The sequence below is a fragment of the Malus sylvestris genome, chromosome 3 (assembly GCF_916048215.2).
Source record: "Malus sylvestris chromosome 3, drMalSylv7.2, whole genome shotgun sequence".
In the NCBI taxonomy this organism is placed as follows: domain Eukaryota; kingdom Viridiplantae; phylum Streptophyta; class Magnoliopsida; order Rosales; family Rosaceae; genus Malus; species Malus sylvestris.
Window position 1 is genome coordinate 30,791,582 of NC_062262.1, and position 12,362 is coordinate 30,803,943.

The following is a 12,362-nucleotide window of genomic DNA, read 5'->3' on the forward strand; positions in this document are numbered from 1 at the left end:
AAAGTATTCATGATTAAATTTTTTTTTAGAAGGGACCAATTGGTTTGCCACGACAGTTTACTTTTTCGGAAGCTGAGAAGATTCATAGAGGCATTTCATCTTCCTCTTGGCCACCATCGTGCGATTCATCAGTGGCAGGAATCGAACCTAGGACATACCGTAAGAATAAGGACTTGAAATTCGTCTTCAACTACTGAGTCACCCATGATTTAATGTTTTAACATTGTTTTTGTTAAAACAAAATTAATTAAAGAAAAAGTAATTAGTGATTATTTTAGGCCATGTGGGATTGATTGAAGTGTGAATCAAATGATTAGTTTAGAAGTGCTATTAAAATGTGTGAAAACGTTTTTTTTTTATTTAGATAAAATGTTTTTGAGTTTCAAAAGCACTTAAAGTAATTTCTGGAAAAAAACATCATTTACGTGTTTCTTGTAGGAAGCACTTTAATTTTTTTTTTTCAGAATTCACTTTCATTTTAACTAAAGATTAATCTAAAAACATTTTCATAAAAGACACGTTCAGCTATTTTAAAAGTAATTTCAAACAGGCCCTAAATATTCCTAATGCCACTCTCAAAAGGTGATCCGTCTTCTTAATTCGATGTCATATGAGAATGAGGATTCTAAGATCCTCAAATCGTGTTTGTTCATTGTACATCATGTGATCAGAAATTATTTTAAATGCTTTTATTTAAAATTAAACATGAATAATACTTGACGAAAACTAACTATATAATATACGATAAACAGACACAATTTGAGAATTTTCAAAATCCTCGTAAAGAGGATCCGAAGAGAATTCTCATTCGTCATTTGAAGGATTACATCATTTTGTTGAATTGATGTCCATTGTCTTTTGTTGACATGTGGATATGCGACCATAGTTCAATACCATGGGTGGTGGTGGTGGGAGCTGTCAACTATGCACACAAGAGGAGAAAAAATAGTACTTGTCTTGTCACGTCGGAAAGAATTTTACTCCAAAATTATTTAAATATATGTAAGATTATATGTTCTGATTGCACTATGCATCTACCTATCTATTATATATAAAGAGAATAGAAAAGGTAAATAGTGATTTGATGTCACCATAATATTTGGATAAAAATGCCACTGAAATAAAAAAATTCAAAAGCATTCCAAAATAATAAATCAAATAAGGTAGGACATTTTCGTCATTTTAACAGTATTTCTTTAATAATTTACTTTTTGGTGTTTTTTTTATTAGTACCTAACAATAAGTTACCAATAATGTGATTCAATTTCTTTATTTTTAAACACATTCAATACATTTTAAGAGACGTGTAATGCCGGTTATAAAAAAAGTTTTTTTGCACACAGATAACAATGTGATTAAATAAGCTATCAAATGATTATTTTTTTAACCAACGATATTATCTACACTAAGAGAGAGGTGTCACATCCAGTCTCGACTTTGCCGTAGCATGATATTGTCCGCTTTGGATCCCGGCCACGCGCTCACGGTTTTGTTTCTGGAAACTCAAACGAGAACTTTCCAGTGGGTCACCAATCTTAGGATTGCTCTCGTCCAAACTCGCTTAACTTTGGAGATTCGATGGAACCCGAAGCCAATGAGTTCCTAAAAGACCTCGTGCTATAGGAGGTGAGCATGTACATATAAGGCACATCACTCCCTCTCCGTTGGTTGATGTGAGATGTTACAATCCACTCCCTTAGGGGCTCGACGTCCTCGTCGGCACACTCGCACCAAACGGCAGAGTAGCTTTGATACTATTCTGTCACATCCCGGTCTCGACTCCGCCATAGCACAATATTGTCCGCTTTGGGTCCCGACCACACTTTCACGGTTTTGTTTATGTGAACTCAGACAAGAACTTCCCAGTAGATCACCCATCCTAAGATTGTTCTCGCTCGAACTCGCTTAACTTCAGAGTTCCGATGGAACCCAAAGTCAGTGAGTTCCCAAAAGGCCTCATGCTATAGGAGTTGTCAATTTATGCATATAAATACATTTAAAATATATAAGTCGCGAGTAGCATGCCGTGATTCAAAAAATATCTTTTGCACCCACGTGAGCGCCTGCATGAAGGCTAGTAATATATAAAGCGAGCAGTGCGATGAACAATGGCTTTAGGGTCACGCATGCAACAAAATTTTTGGTATCACTCACTTTGACAAAAATAATTGGACCAAACTGCCCCTCCGCCAACAAAAAATTCAAAACCTACCCAAAATAATATATCAAATCATGCAAGGGGTAAGTTGGTAATTTAGTCATCATAAAATATAATATAAATATAAATGGATAGAGAGAGAAAAGAATAAAAAAATGAAAGGGAAGAGAGAGAAGAATAAACAAATGATAAAGTTGATAGTGCTCACGTGATGGGGAATAAAAATATAATAAAAAATTAAGAAAAATCATGATTGTTATGTTCAAAACATCTTAAGAGATGCGTAACACCGGTGATAAAAAAAGAAAATAACGAAATAAAAAAATATTGAAGCAATTCATGCATATAAATATATTTAAAATGTCTAAATCGCGCTTAGCGCGCTGTGATTTAAAAAATACCTTTTGCACGTGGTTGTTTATTAAATATTATTTCTCAAATTTTAAACACTTAAGAGGTGCGTAGTGACAGTTGTAAAAAAAAAGTCTCTCGCACGTGCATAATAATGTGATTCAATTAGTTGTCAAATGATTTGTTTTAACAAACGATGTTATCTATACTAAGGGAATGAAGTGTGTTTAGCCTCACAATGGGCTAGCAATCAGTTGTTTATTAAATATTTTTTTTAATCTTAATGTAAATTCAATAAAATGTAGATGAAAATTGAAAGATCGCTTTTATTAATATGGATTCAGTTGCTTTGATTAGTTAAAAAACCACTTTTATTAAATGTATTTATTATTTATTTCCATCTACATTAATAAATACATTTAAAACATGTAAATCAAGTGTAACACGTCGTGATTCAAAAAATATCTTCTGCACGCGTGTGAGCGAGTGCATGGAGGCTAGTTTATCTTTAAGAAAATATTTTATAATATAAATGTAAATTGCACTCGTATATGAGATAACTTGTTTCTAACTGATTTTTGGTCTAGTCGTAGCTTTTCTATTCAGTTAGCGGATCTCTTAGGTTCAATTACAAGATGCAAAGACAATAAATATTTATGATCAATTTGATACCTTGGTGCGACTATTCATGTTATGGTAGTTTATCTTTATTGGCAGACATAATTATCTATTTTTCGTACTACTAAGTAGGTTGGACTATTGAACAAAATTTTTTATAGACAAACGCAATAGCAAATGACAAAAATCAACTAATAAAATCTTCCCTTGATTTCAAGATATTGGCATCACAAAATCAAATACAAACTAGTTTCAAAATATTCTAAGTTAGTAAAATATGGAATAAGTATAGTAAGTATTTATTTAATTAAAAAAGTACTTTGAAAAAATTGACCCTTTTTGAAAATTTAATATATTTAATTTTGTATTTATTTATATTTTTCTAAAATACTTAAAAATATGTATAAAAATGCAAATTATATATATATTATTGAAAATGAATGAAAAGACAAGTGAGAGGTCTTACGCTCGATTCTCACCAAGAGTGAATTTGAATCATATTATTGCTAACTCATTGTGAGGCTAAGTCCATTATTTTAATGTAGATAATATCGTTTTTTTTTAAAAAGAAAAAAAAAGACAAGGGTGCAAAATTGAATGCATGAGTTTGTTAACAGGTCAAGTGTGTGTAACTTGCCTTCAAGAAACGGAAAACTGAGGTTGTTATCGAGTAAGTAAAAATCTCCATTAAAAAAATACAAATTCAATTAGGAAAACCAATAAAATAATTAGATTTTAATAAACCTAATTAGTTAATAAAAACAGAACCACCTAAGCATGCACACCGTCATCACCATATTTTTCACGTCATAACTGGATTTTAAAATAATAACCGAAGGAAAACTGGAAACAAAAACAACAAAAATAAATAAATAAAAAATAAAAATTCCTTTTTGAAAACTTAAATTATAAACGGTCAGAATTAGGAATTCAGAGCCATAAAACCGTATATAAAATAAATATTCCTTCTATCCTGGATATAAAGAAGAACACCCAGAATTTCAATTCTCTCTCTCTCTCTGTCAATTATATTGAAAACCCAATCTCTCTCTCTCTGATCTCTATCTGGGAGGACCCTCTTGATCTCGCTTTGCTTTGATCGGTTTTCGTTTCGGCGAGGTTTATTTTCTACGCCGATGTCTCTGAAATTCTCAAACTTTTTCACGATTTTATCTTTTCTTGCTGAAAATTTTGAAGCTTTTATGGCCGTTAGCGTTTAATTTGACCTCTAGGATTTTTCGCTCTTTCCGATTACAATTTGGATGATTTCGTTTGTTTAATCTTGTTATTGAATTGGGTTTTTTTTTTCCTTTGCAGGAACTTTTTGAAGAAATTCGGTGGTTCTTCGAATGTAATCCCTTTGTTTATGATAATAAGGTACGTAATCTTGTACTTGTGTTAAATTTATTTCTTAGAGTTTGTGGAATTTATTTGTTTTTTATTAAAATAAATTTGGGTTCTTCTGATTTTCTTAGGAAAGTCAAAGAAACCATTAAAAACTTAAAATTTAGATATATGTTACATATAATTGCCCCCCTTTAAACTGGATGAGCTAAAATAGTGGGTAACTTATAAATTATAAATATTTATAGAACACGAATTTATGGAACCAACACCAAGTTTGTTGAAGTTATCATCTGCATGTTACTTTTTTTTAATGTTAATGTTAGATTGTATGGTGGTACTGTATTTTCTGTTGCTTGATTTTCTTTCTTCACGAGGTTTGTCAATATACGACTCATTCTTATTATTTTCGTAGCTCATAGAATCTCATAATTATGATTATTCGCACGTAGCTGCCGACTATATTGATTTGGAGTGTATTGTTTACTCACATGAACCTTATCTCAAGTGGCATGGGAAGGGTGAGGTGAGTATAAAGATCCTAGGTTAGAGTTGAAAAAGAACGGATGGTTTGTGACGATGAGATCAATGCTACACTTAACATGTATGATGGAGTGGGATTCTTTTGCAGATGGGTTAATCCATAACGGGGAAGTTTTTTACTTGGTCTGACAGTGGTTACATATGGAGTTTGTTTCGACAAAGTCATGGATAAGACTTCTTTGTATGGTTTACCGGATATGATGTGGAGGCAATATTGTTGGTATAAATTTGGAAGAGTGAACTTTTCTCCTAAAAAGCCTTGACTGTTGGAAGTAAATTCTTAAAGGTGGAGCTTCTGGTGTCATATTTATTACTGAAATATATTCAACTATACATTTTCTTAAAAAGAGTTTATAACCGTGAAACCTGTGCTTTCCCCTTTGTTTGGTGTTGGGTGTGCTTTGTATCTTTTAAGGTTACAAACTTGTGGTAGAGAGTAGTAGAATGAGAAGTAGTGAGTATTGGTTTTGTGAAGTATGCTTATCTGTCATCATGTTTCATTTGGGATTCATGATTGTCTTTACCTTTTAAAAGAGTGAAAGATACAGGATAATTGGATTTTCCATTGTGTGTCGGAAGAAACCTAAACAGTTCACATTATCTCGTAGGGTGGATGAAAAGAGCTATTTTTTTAAAGATAGTTCTTCCTGGCTGAGGGTTTTCTTTATGCTTTCCTTCCACCCCTGAAGTATTTGTGGTCAATGTGATCATGTCATTGGCTGCATGAACTAATCTTTTGCCTGACTTTCTATGTTGAATTGTGCATTTGGAGTACAAATTTTTGGGAGGTTGATTTAGATATAGTACGGAACCATTCATGGTTTTTTTTTTTGATTAACAGTGACCTTGATTGTTCTTAGTTACAAGACTTGAACTTCCTACTCTAGAAGACTATATGACCATATTTCTATTTTTCAAATATTTGTATATATAACTAAATCATTTGTAAAGGATAGCAAAGAAATTAAGAGCTAAAGTTCGAAGGTTGGAGGGTATAACATGTAGACCTGTTCACCTGCTCCACGGGGAGTGATGAATTCTACGGCCAACCAACTTTCCAGCTAGATGGACACTGGATCATCTATAACACTAAAATAATAGTAATGGTTAAATGATTATGTGTTTGGATTATTTTTGGCAGGGATGATCCTTAAATGGACACACAAAAAAATTACGGTTTGGATAATTGAATTACAATTTGAAGTGGACCTAAAAAATTGGTTAACCCTGGAACTCCTTGCTCCCCATGGAGCGGGTAGACTATATATATCAAAATTTTTGTTATTGACTTGTTCCATGTTCTATAATCTCCTAACTTTTCATCTGACTGATTTTTGTAGATACTTTGGCTGGGAAGGGATTATTTGTGACTTCAATGGGGCAAAGAAATATGCTATGCCCTAGTCAGATGATTGATTTGGAAATGAGTCAACAAGGGGAAGATTATCTCTGCCCCCCACCCTCTGTCCATTTTGGGGGCGCTTCTAGTATCCAACAGCACAATGTTCACACAATGGTAACAGCTTCAGGGAGCACTACTAGTTTGGATGCCCAACATTTACCGGAGCGTTATGATAATGCCGCATTCTACAGGATGACCCAGTACAGTGTTCAGCATCATCAACATAATGTTGATTTGGGTGTTGCAACTCCAGCCAACTATTACTATTCATACATGACCCCTTCATCTAGTACTGGGGTGTTACCTGTTCCTCTAAGTCACGGGGCTTCTGATCCTTCACCATCTTCTAGCCATTATGGAGTCCTTGGAATTTCTGCAGATGAGTATAATAGAAATAGTCACATAATGGATGATCCTAGAGGTCCGTACAAGAGAAAAAACCCTGAAGGCCTACCAGGGAATTTTCAATACTTTAATGCCTCTGCAACCCCTAGTTCTTCAGTGCCTCCTTTGAATATGAGGAATCCTGATGGAGTTGCTGTAATGGATGCTGTAAATTATGCCTTGCCTCAGTATGCAGGAACTGGGAATCCACCAATTATGGAAGCAGGACCTCAGAGTAGTATGAGGAACAGATCAGCTACAACTGGGCTTGATTCTGTTATGACACATGACCATAACCATCTGAATCAAGCAAATTATGCAGGTCAGCGCTTTCAGCCAGCTGGAACTCTCTGGTTAGACCAACATTTAAGTGGTAACAGTGGAGATGGAAGCTCTTCATCCTGGAATCAAGTTCCTACTATTCCTTTTATGCACGGTCAGTACTTGTTTGTATTTTCTTCTCTTATAATTGGATTCCTATTTTTGGGAGCAGCCTCTCCATAAATGGGGGTAAGGCTAGCCGACATTCACCTCTCCCAGACCCTGCGTAAAGCGGGAGCCTTGTGCACTGGGTACGACAATAATTGGATTCCTATTTGTATCTCTACGTAGGTCATTTAATGTCAGAAAGGTGTTTCAGTTGCTCTTGCAATTTGCTCCTATGCATTAAAAGCAGAAGCTTATATTTTTTGTAGGAAATTTTCAAAATTTTGTTTCCGTATTTATTTATTTATTTTCTGGAAAGAACATAGTTTCACAATTTTGAACATTAAATCTGATCAGTTTCCATCCGAGTACTTGCTCTCGGTATTATGCCTATTTTCTGTGGAAACTCTGTTTCTGTTACAACATATGACCAAATAAAGGAAACACATGTATGTGTCTTGATTTAATGATCGGTTTTTATGTATTAATTGGAGCTCGTTCTCTCTGTGGCTCATTCTCTCAGGGGGTAATGTCACAGTAGGTTCTATGGACAGCGGGAACATGGGTATGCAAAGATATCATGATTCATCTAGCAACAGAAGTTCCTCTATTCTCCGGCATCCTCCTCCGCTCAACCACCGCCATCATAATCAGCACGTAGCACCACCCATGCAAGGATTAAGAGGCCACAACCTTAATTTTAACCCCCAGGGTGCCACAGCAGCTTCATATAGATTACCTGCAAGTTCCTCACGCAGCACCATGAATCCTTCTCAGAATGGTTTGGAGATTGGTCGTAGGCAACCAGGATCTATTCCCTCGAATGGCTTTAGGATATACAGGCCACACCAAGGAGTTATTCCCGAGGCAGCTTTAAGACACCAGAACCTTCCCCACTTCAGAGTTCTTCAGGCTGATGTAATCTTTCTCTCTCTCGCTCGCTTTCTCTCTCTCTCTCTCTCTATATATATATATATATTGTTTGCTGTTATTTGGAAGTATATGGTGTAATTATTTAGTATTTACCAGCTACGTTTCAGATTATATTTGGCTTAACCTTTTTGGTGCTTTTTTATAGGAAGGTGTCATAGTAGATGTTCCAAACTTTTATGGCAGCTTTATGGACCAGCACAGAGATATGCGGTTGGACATAGAGGACATGTCATATGAGGTAAATTGAAGTAGTTCCATTGTTACCTACTTGTTCGTATGGATACATCAAGGTATAACTGAATCATGCAGATTAGCAAAAGATAAAAAGAGTTCCTTAGTTGTACCGATGGATTCTCAGACATATTTATGTTCCTACCACTGTTATTCTGTTATTCCAATAGTTATGCTGCTTCAGCAAAGTTTTAACCTGAAAACTCCACTTTCAATTGCAGGAGCTTCTTGCATTGGGGGAGCAGATTGGCCATGTAAGCACTGGGTTGTCAGAGGATACCATTAGAAAACAACTAAAGTCAAGGTCTTATTTATCATCTTCCATTAATTTAAACCTCGAAGATGCTGGATCCCCAGAGAAGGAAGCCGATTCCTGCATCATATGCCAGGTACCATAAAACTCATTCCAATTACGACATATTTTCTTATCTCGACAGTATTCACCGTTTAAGATTTGACCTTGCTGATCTATTCACCGTCGTTGCATTTGCAATTTTACAGGATAATTATAAGAACCGCGAGAAGATAGGAATTCTCCGCTGCGGACACGAGTACCATGCAAGTTGCTTGAAGAAGTGGTTGCTTGTGAAAAATGTCTGCCCCATCTGCAAATCCGAAGCGTTGAACACAGGGAAGAAGAATGTATAGGAGGTGTGACAGTTGAATGACAAAGGACTCTTTGCTCTTTCAACTAACTTTATTTTGTTATATATTTTTGTATATGCAGCGGCATATAAAATATATATATCGACCAACTGTTACCATCCAGCTCGTTTATTTGTTGGCTTTCCAAAACATTGGTCATGTATCTATCAAACTTGTACAGACTTTCTTTTCAAAACCATTATTTTATTTTATAATTCTGCGTCCTGCTGTTTTACTCTCGGTAATTAAGCAACGTTCTTGTTCATTGGTGTCAACTATTTGTTTATTTTTTCAATAATTCATCTTTGTCGACGAAAATGATCGACGCTGAATTATGATTATGTTTGGAGTGACAATTTAATGTCTTTGGTAATTGTTCGTTATTGATCCCAAGCTGCGTCAACTATATACGATCCCACCCTCTCTCTCTCTCTCTCTCTCTCTCTCTCTCTCTCTCTCTCTCCTTCCTTTCCTGAGTTCAGTTGTGAATAGGAATTGAGCTTCTTCACTACGTTCCCTATGATATCAAACGACCCCTCAAATGGGAGTGCTACCCTACTTTGAGTGCTTGAGAGCGATGGAGATTCTCTCCCCTCCCTCCGCTCCTCTCACATCTTTTTTCCTTCTCTACTTTTTTCTTCTCTCTACAAAGATGAAATCTTGAACATTCAAACTGGAGAGGAGGAAAACGAGAGGGGAGAGTCCTTGTCAACTTTAGAGAGATGGAGGAGGCCGGTGTCAGGCTGGTCGACGACTCCGACACAGACTGACACCGACATCGACGTGATGGCAAGGGTAGAATTGGCTTTTACTCGAAAAAATCTTTTTGGATGAACTTAGATGTGTGTTGTGGTGTAAAACTTCGGAATCCCTTAATCCGCCTCGTGTCATGGTGTAAAACCTTCTCGATTGGCAATTTACTTGAATGGGAGATTATTTTGCTGTGATGCTTACCACCTTTTTCTAGATGAGTTTAAATTTCAAGTTCTGTGGTGTAGATAGATAGACAAAAATTTCAAAATTTAAACTCATCCAAGAATAACAAATAGGGTAGTGAGCATTACTACCGTCGAGGGTGGCGAGAAAACTGCACCCTTAATTGAGCCATAAAAGGAACGCTAAATTCATCATACATTTAACTAAGCATCCATCCGATACAAAAAAAATTATCCAGATACTGTACCCTAAACTAGAACAAACAAAAGTACCAACAAAAGATGAAGCACGAGATTTTGCGAGAGGGCCGTAGGTAAATTAATCAAAAAATTGACATAAGACGGAAGCTGTGACATTTCTTTTGACTCCAAAACTATAAGCCAACCCTAAAAAACTCAGGCAATACCATACAGTAAAAAGTTCATGACAAACTCCATGAGTTGACAGGAACAAATCCTGAAACTTTAGGGGCAGCAAAATGAGAAGACGACACCCTTAAGCTTGACCTATCGCCCTCACTATTAGGCAGAACAGCAACCAGCTTTCTTAACAGCAGAAACGTCATCCTTGTTTCCGACATTTATGGTCTGTCCCTTGGGCAATGCTGCAGGATCATCTCCTACCTCTAGTGCTTTCCGGCTGACTACATGGTATATTTGTGTTAGGACTTCAGTGAAGGCATTTTCAACGTTCATAGACTCGAGTGCTGATGTCTCCATAAAGAAGGTGTTTTCCCTCTCAGCGAAGGCCTTGGCATCCTCAACAGAGACAGCACGAAGGTGACGCAGATCAGCCTTGTTGCCCACTAGCATTATCACGATATTGGAGTCTGTGTGATCCCGTAGCTCCTTCAACCATCTTTCAACATTCTCAAATGTCACATGCCGGGTGGCGTCATAGACAAGCAAAGCACCAACAGCTCCTCGGTAGTATGCACTTGTAATTGCACGGTACCTTCACCAAAAGAAATAAATACTCAAAACTTAAACATTCAGGCAATCATCACTCGTAAATCACAACCAAGACCAACATCAACAACAACAAAGCCTTTTCCCACTATATCTCAAATCACAACCAAGACCAACATCAAATAAACAAAGTTTTAACTGCCCTGCAACCTAACTATATCTCAAATTTCTAATCTGCTACCGAAAAACTCCTGCAGCACAAACTAAAGACCATATAAAGACCATATCCGCTTCGCATAAGGAAAGCAATGAATATTCAGTACCGATACCATTTCCAAAAACACACCATTCATAGAGCCACATTGGAATCCCTTGTTGAATTTACATCCGCCGGCACAGGCGACATTTTACACTTACCAATAACCTACTTATAATGTCCAGCAGTCCTTCTGCAATGAACCAAGCAGAACTAAACATGTTCAAAGTCAGCAGTGATCTCACAGCAATATCAGATTCTGTTCAGCATTGCAACAATAACGCGAAAACAAAAACAAAAACCCAATTCATCGACAGATCTCGACTCGTATGGCGAACGAAAAACTCTAAACATTCCCTTCAGTTTTCCCACATTTTCTCAGCACCCAATTACCCGTTTTCCCACATTTTCCCGCATTTTCTCAGCACTCAATCACCCAGTTACCCAAATCCCATAACAAGAACAACAAAACATACAAACGGATTGAAATGATCGAATTTTGAATTCGGCGAAAATGTTAAAAACCTTTCTTGGCCAGCGGTGTCCCAAATCTGGGCCTTGACGATCTTCTCATCAACGTGGATACTCCGAGTGGCGAACTCGACGCCGATCGTCGACTTCGACTCGAGGCTGAACTCGTTGCGCGTGAATCTCGACAAAAGGTTCGATTTTCCGACGCCGGAGTCGCCAATCAGCACCACCTTGAACAGATAGTCGTAGTCATCGTCAGTCCTGTATGCCATGGCTGCCCTCCTCCCTCACAAATTGAAAATTGACTCGGTGGTTGGGTTGGGTTGGTTCTGGTTTTCCGGGTCGAATCCGAATTGGGTCGCCGATTTATTCAATTGGAAGAGCGACTCGGACTCGGAGACATGGAACCAAGGGAGGAGGGATTGAGTGAAAACTGAAAAGGGAAGGACATCAACTTTATGAGTTTTCTGCTGGTGCTGGTGGTCATAAAATGGGAGGCAGACCGTCTGCCTCTTCTTACGATCTCCTTTCCCTCTCCTCCTATTTATGCGATGACGATTAACCCATGTCAATATATCTTATTATTTTTATAAAAAAATTAATATAAAATATTAACGTGACTTAACCGTAACCGCACAACGTAAGAAGGGATGAGAGGGACATGATAATGGAAGGGCATACAATCTGCCTCCGATAAAATGATGGGCTAAACTGCCATTCAACCAAGAATTATATTTTTCTTTTGAATAATGATAG

General features: G+C 36.8%; 2 protein-coding genes across 3 annotated transcripts; one reads left to right on the forward strand and one right to left on the reverse strand.

Moving 5' to 3' along the window:
• Positions 1-4,073: 4,073 nt before the first annotated feature.
• On the forward strand, positions 4,074-9,298 carry LOC126615262 (probable E3 ubiquitin-protein ligase ZFP1). Of its 2 annotated transcripts, XM_050283074.1 has the most exons (8): positions 4,074-4,246; positions 4,445-4,504; positions 5,103-5,300; positions 6,355-7,236; positions 7,750-8,144; positions 8,305-8,397; positions 8,612-8,779; positions 8,892-9,298. In XM_050283074.1, the coding sequence occupies exons 4-8, from the start codon at positions 6,390-6,392 to the stop codon at positions 9,036-9,038; spliced, it is 1,650 nt and encodes a 549-aa protein (XP_050139031.1). In that variant the 5' UTR covers positions 4,074-4,246; positions 4,445-4,504; positions 5,103-5,300; positions 6,355-6,389; the 3' UTR covers positions 9,039-9,298. The 2 variants fall into 2 exon arrangements, with proteins under 2 accessions (XP_050139031.1, XP_050139030.1); XM_050283073.1 differs by lacking the exon at positions 5,103-5,300.
• Positions 9,299-10,148: 850 nt separating this feature from the next.
• On the reverse strand, positions 10,149-12,134 carry LOC126615263 (ras-related protein RABA1f-like). The gene is made up of 2 exons (XM_050283075.1): positions 11,661-12,134; positions 10,149-10,925 (listed from the first exon to the last, which is right to left on the reverse strand). The coding sequence occupies exons 1-2, from the start codon at positions 11,876-11,878 to the stop codon at positions 10,493-10,495; spliced, it is 651 nt and encodes a 216-aa protein (XP_050139032.1). The 5' UTR covers positions 11,879-12,134; the 3' UTR covers positions 10,149-10,492.
• Positions 12,135-12,362: the final 228 nt, after the last annotated feature.

What these genes read in the sequence shown, in the direction of transcription:
- LOC126615262 (XM_050283074.1), top strand. Translation starts at nt 6,390, where the DNA reads ATGGGGCAAAGAAATATGCTATGCCCTAGTCAGATGATTGATTTGGAA. An exon ending in TACTATTCCTTTTATGCACG is followed by an intron (nt 7,237 to 7,749) that starts GTCAGTACTTGT and finishes TCATTCTCTCAG; the next exon opens with GGGGTAATGTCACAGTAGGT. An exon ending in TAGAGGACATGTCATATGAG is followed by an intron (nt 8,398 to 8,611) that starts GTAAATTGAAGT and finishes TTTCAATTGCAG; the next exon opens with GAGCTTCTTGCATTGGGGGA.
- LOC126615263 (XM_050283075.1), bottom strand. Translation starts at nt 11,878, where the DNA reads ATGGCATACAGGACTGACGATGACTACGACTATCTGTTCAAGGTGGTG. An exon ending in GACACCGCTGGCCAAGAAAG is followed by an intron (nt 10,926 to 11,660) that starts GTTTTTAACATT and finishes CTTTTGGTGAAG; the next exon opens with GTACCGTGCAATTACAAGTG.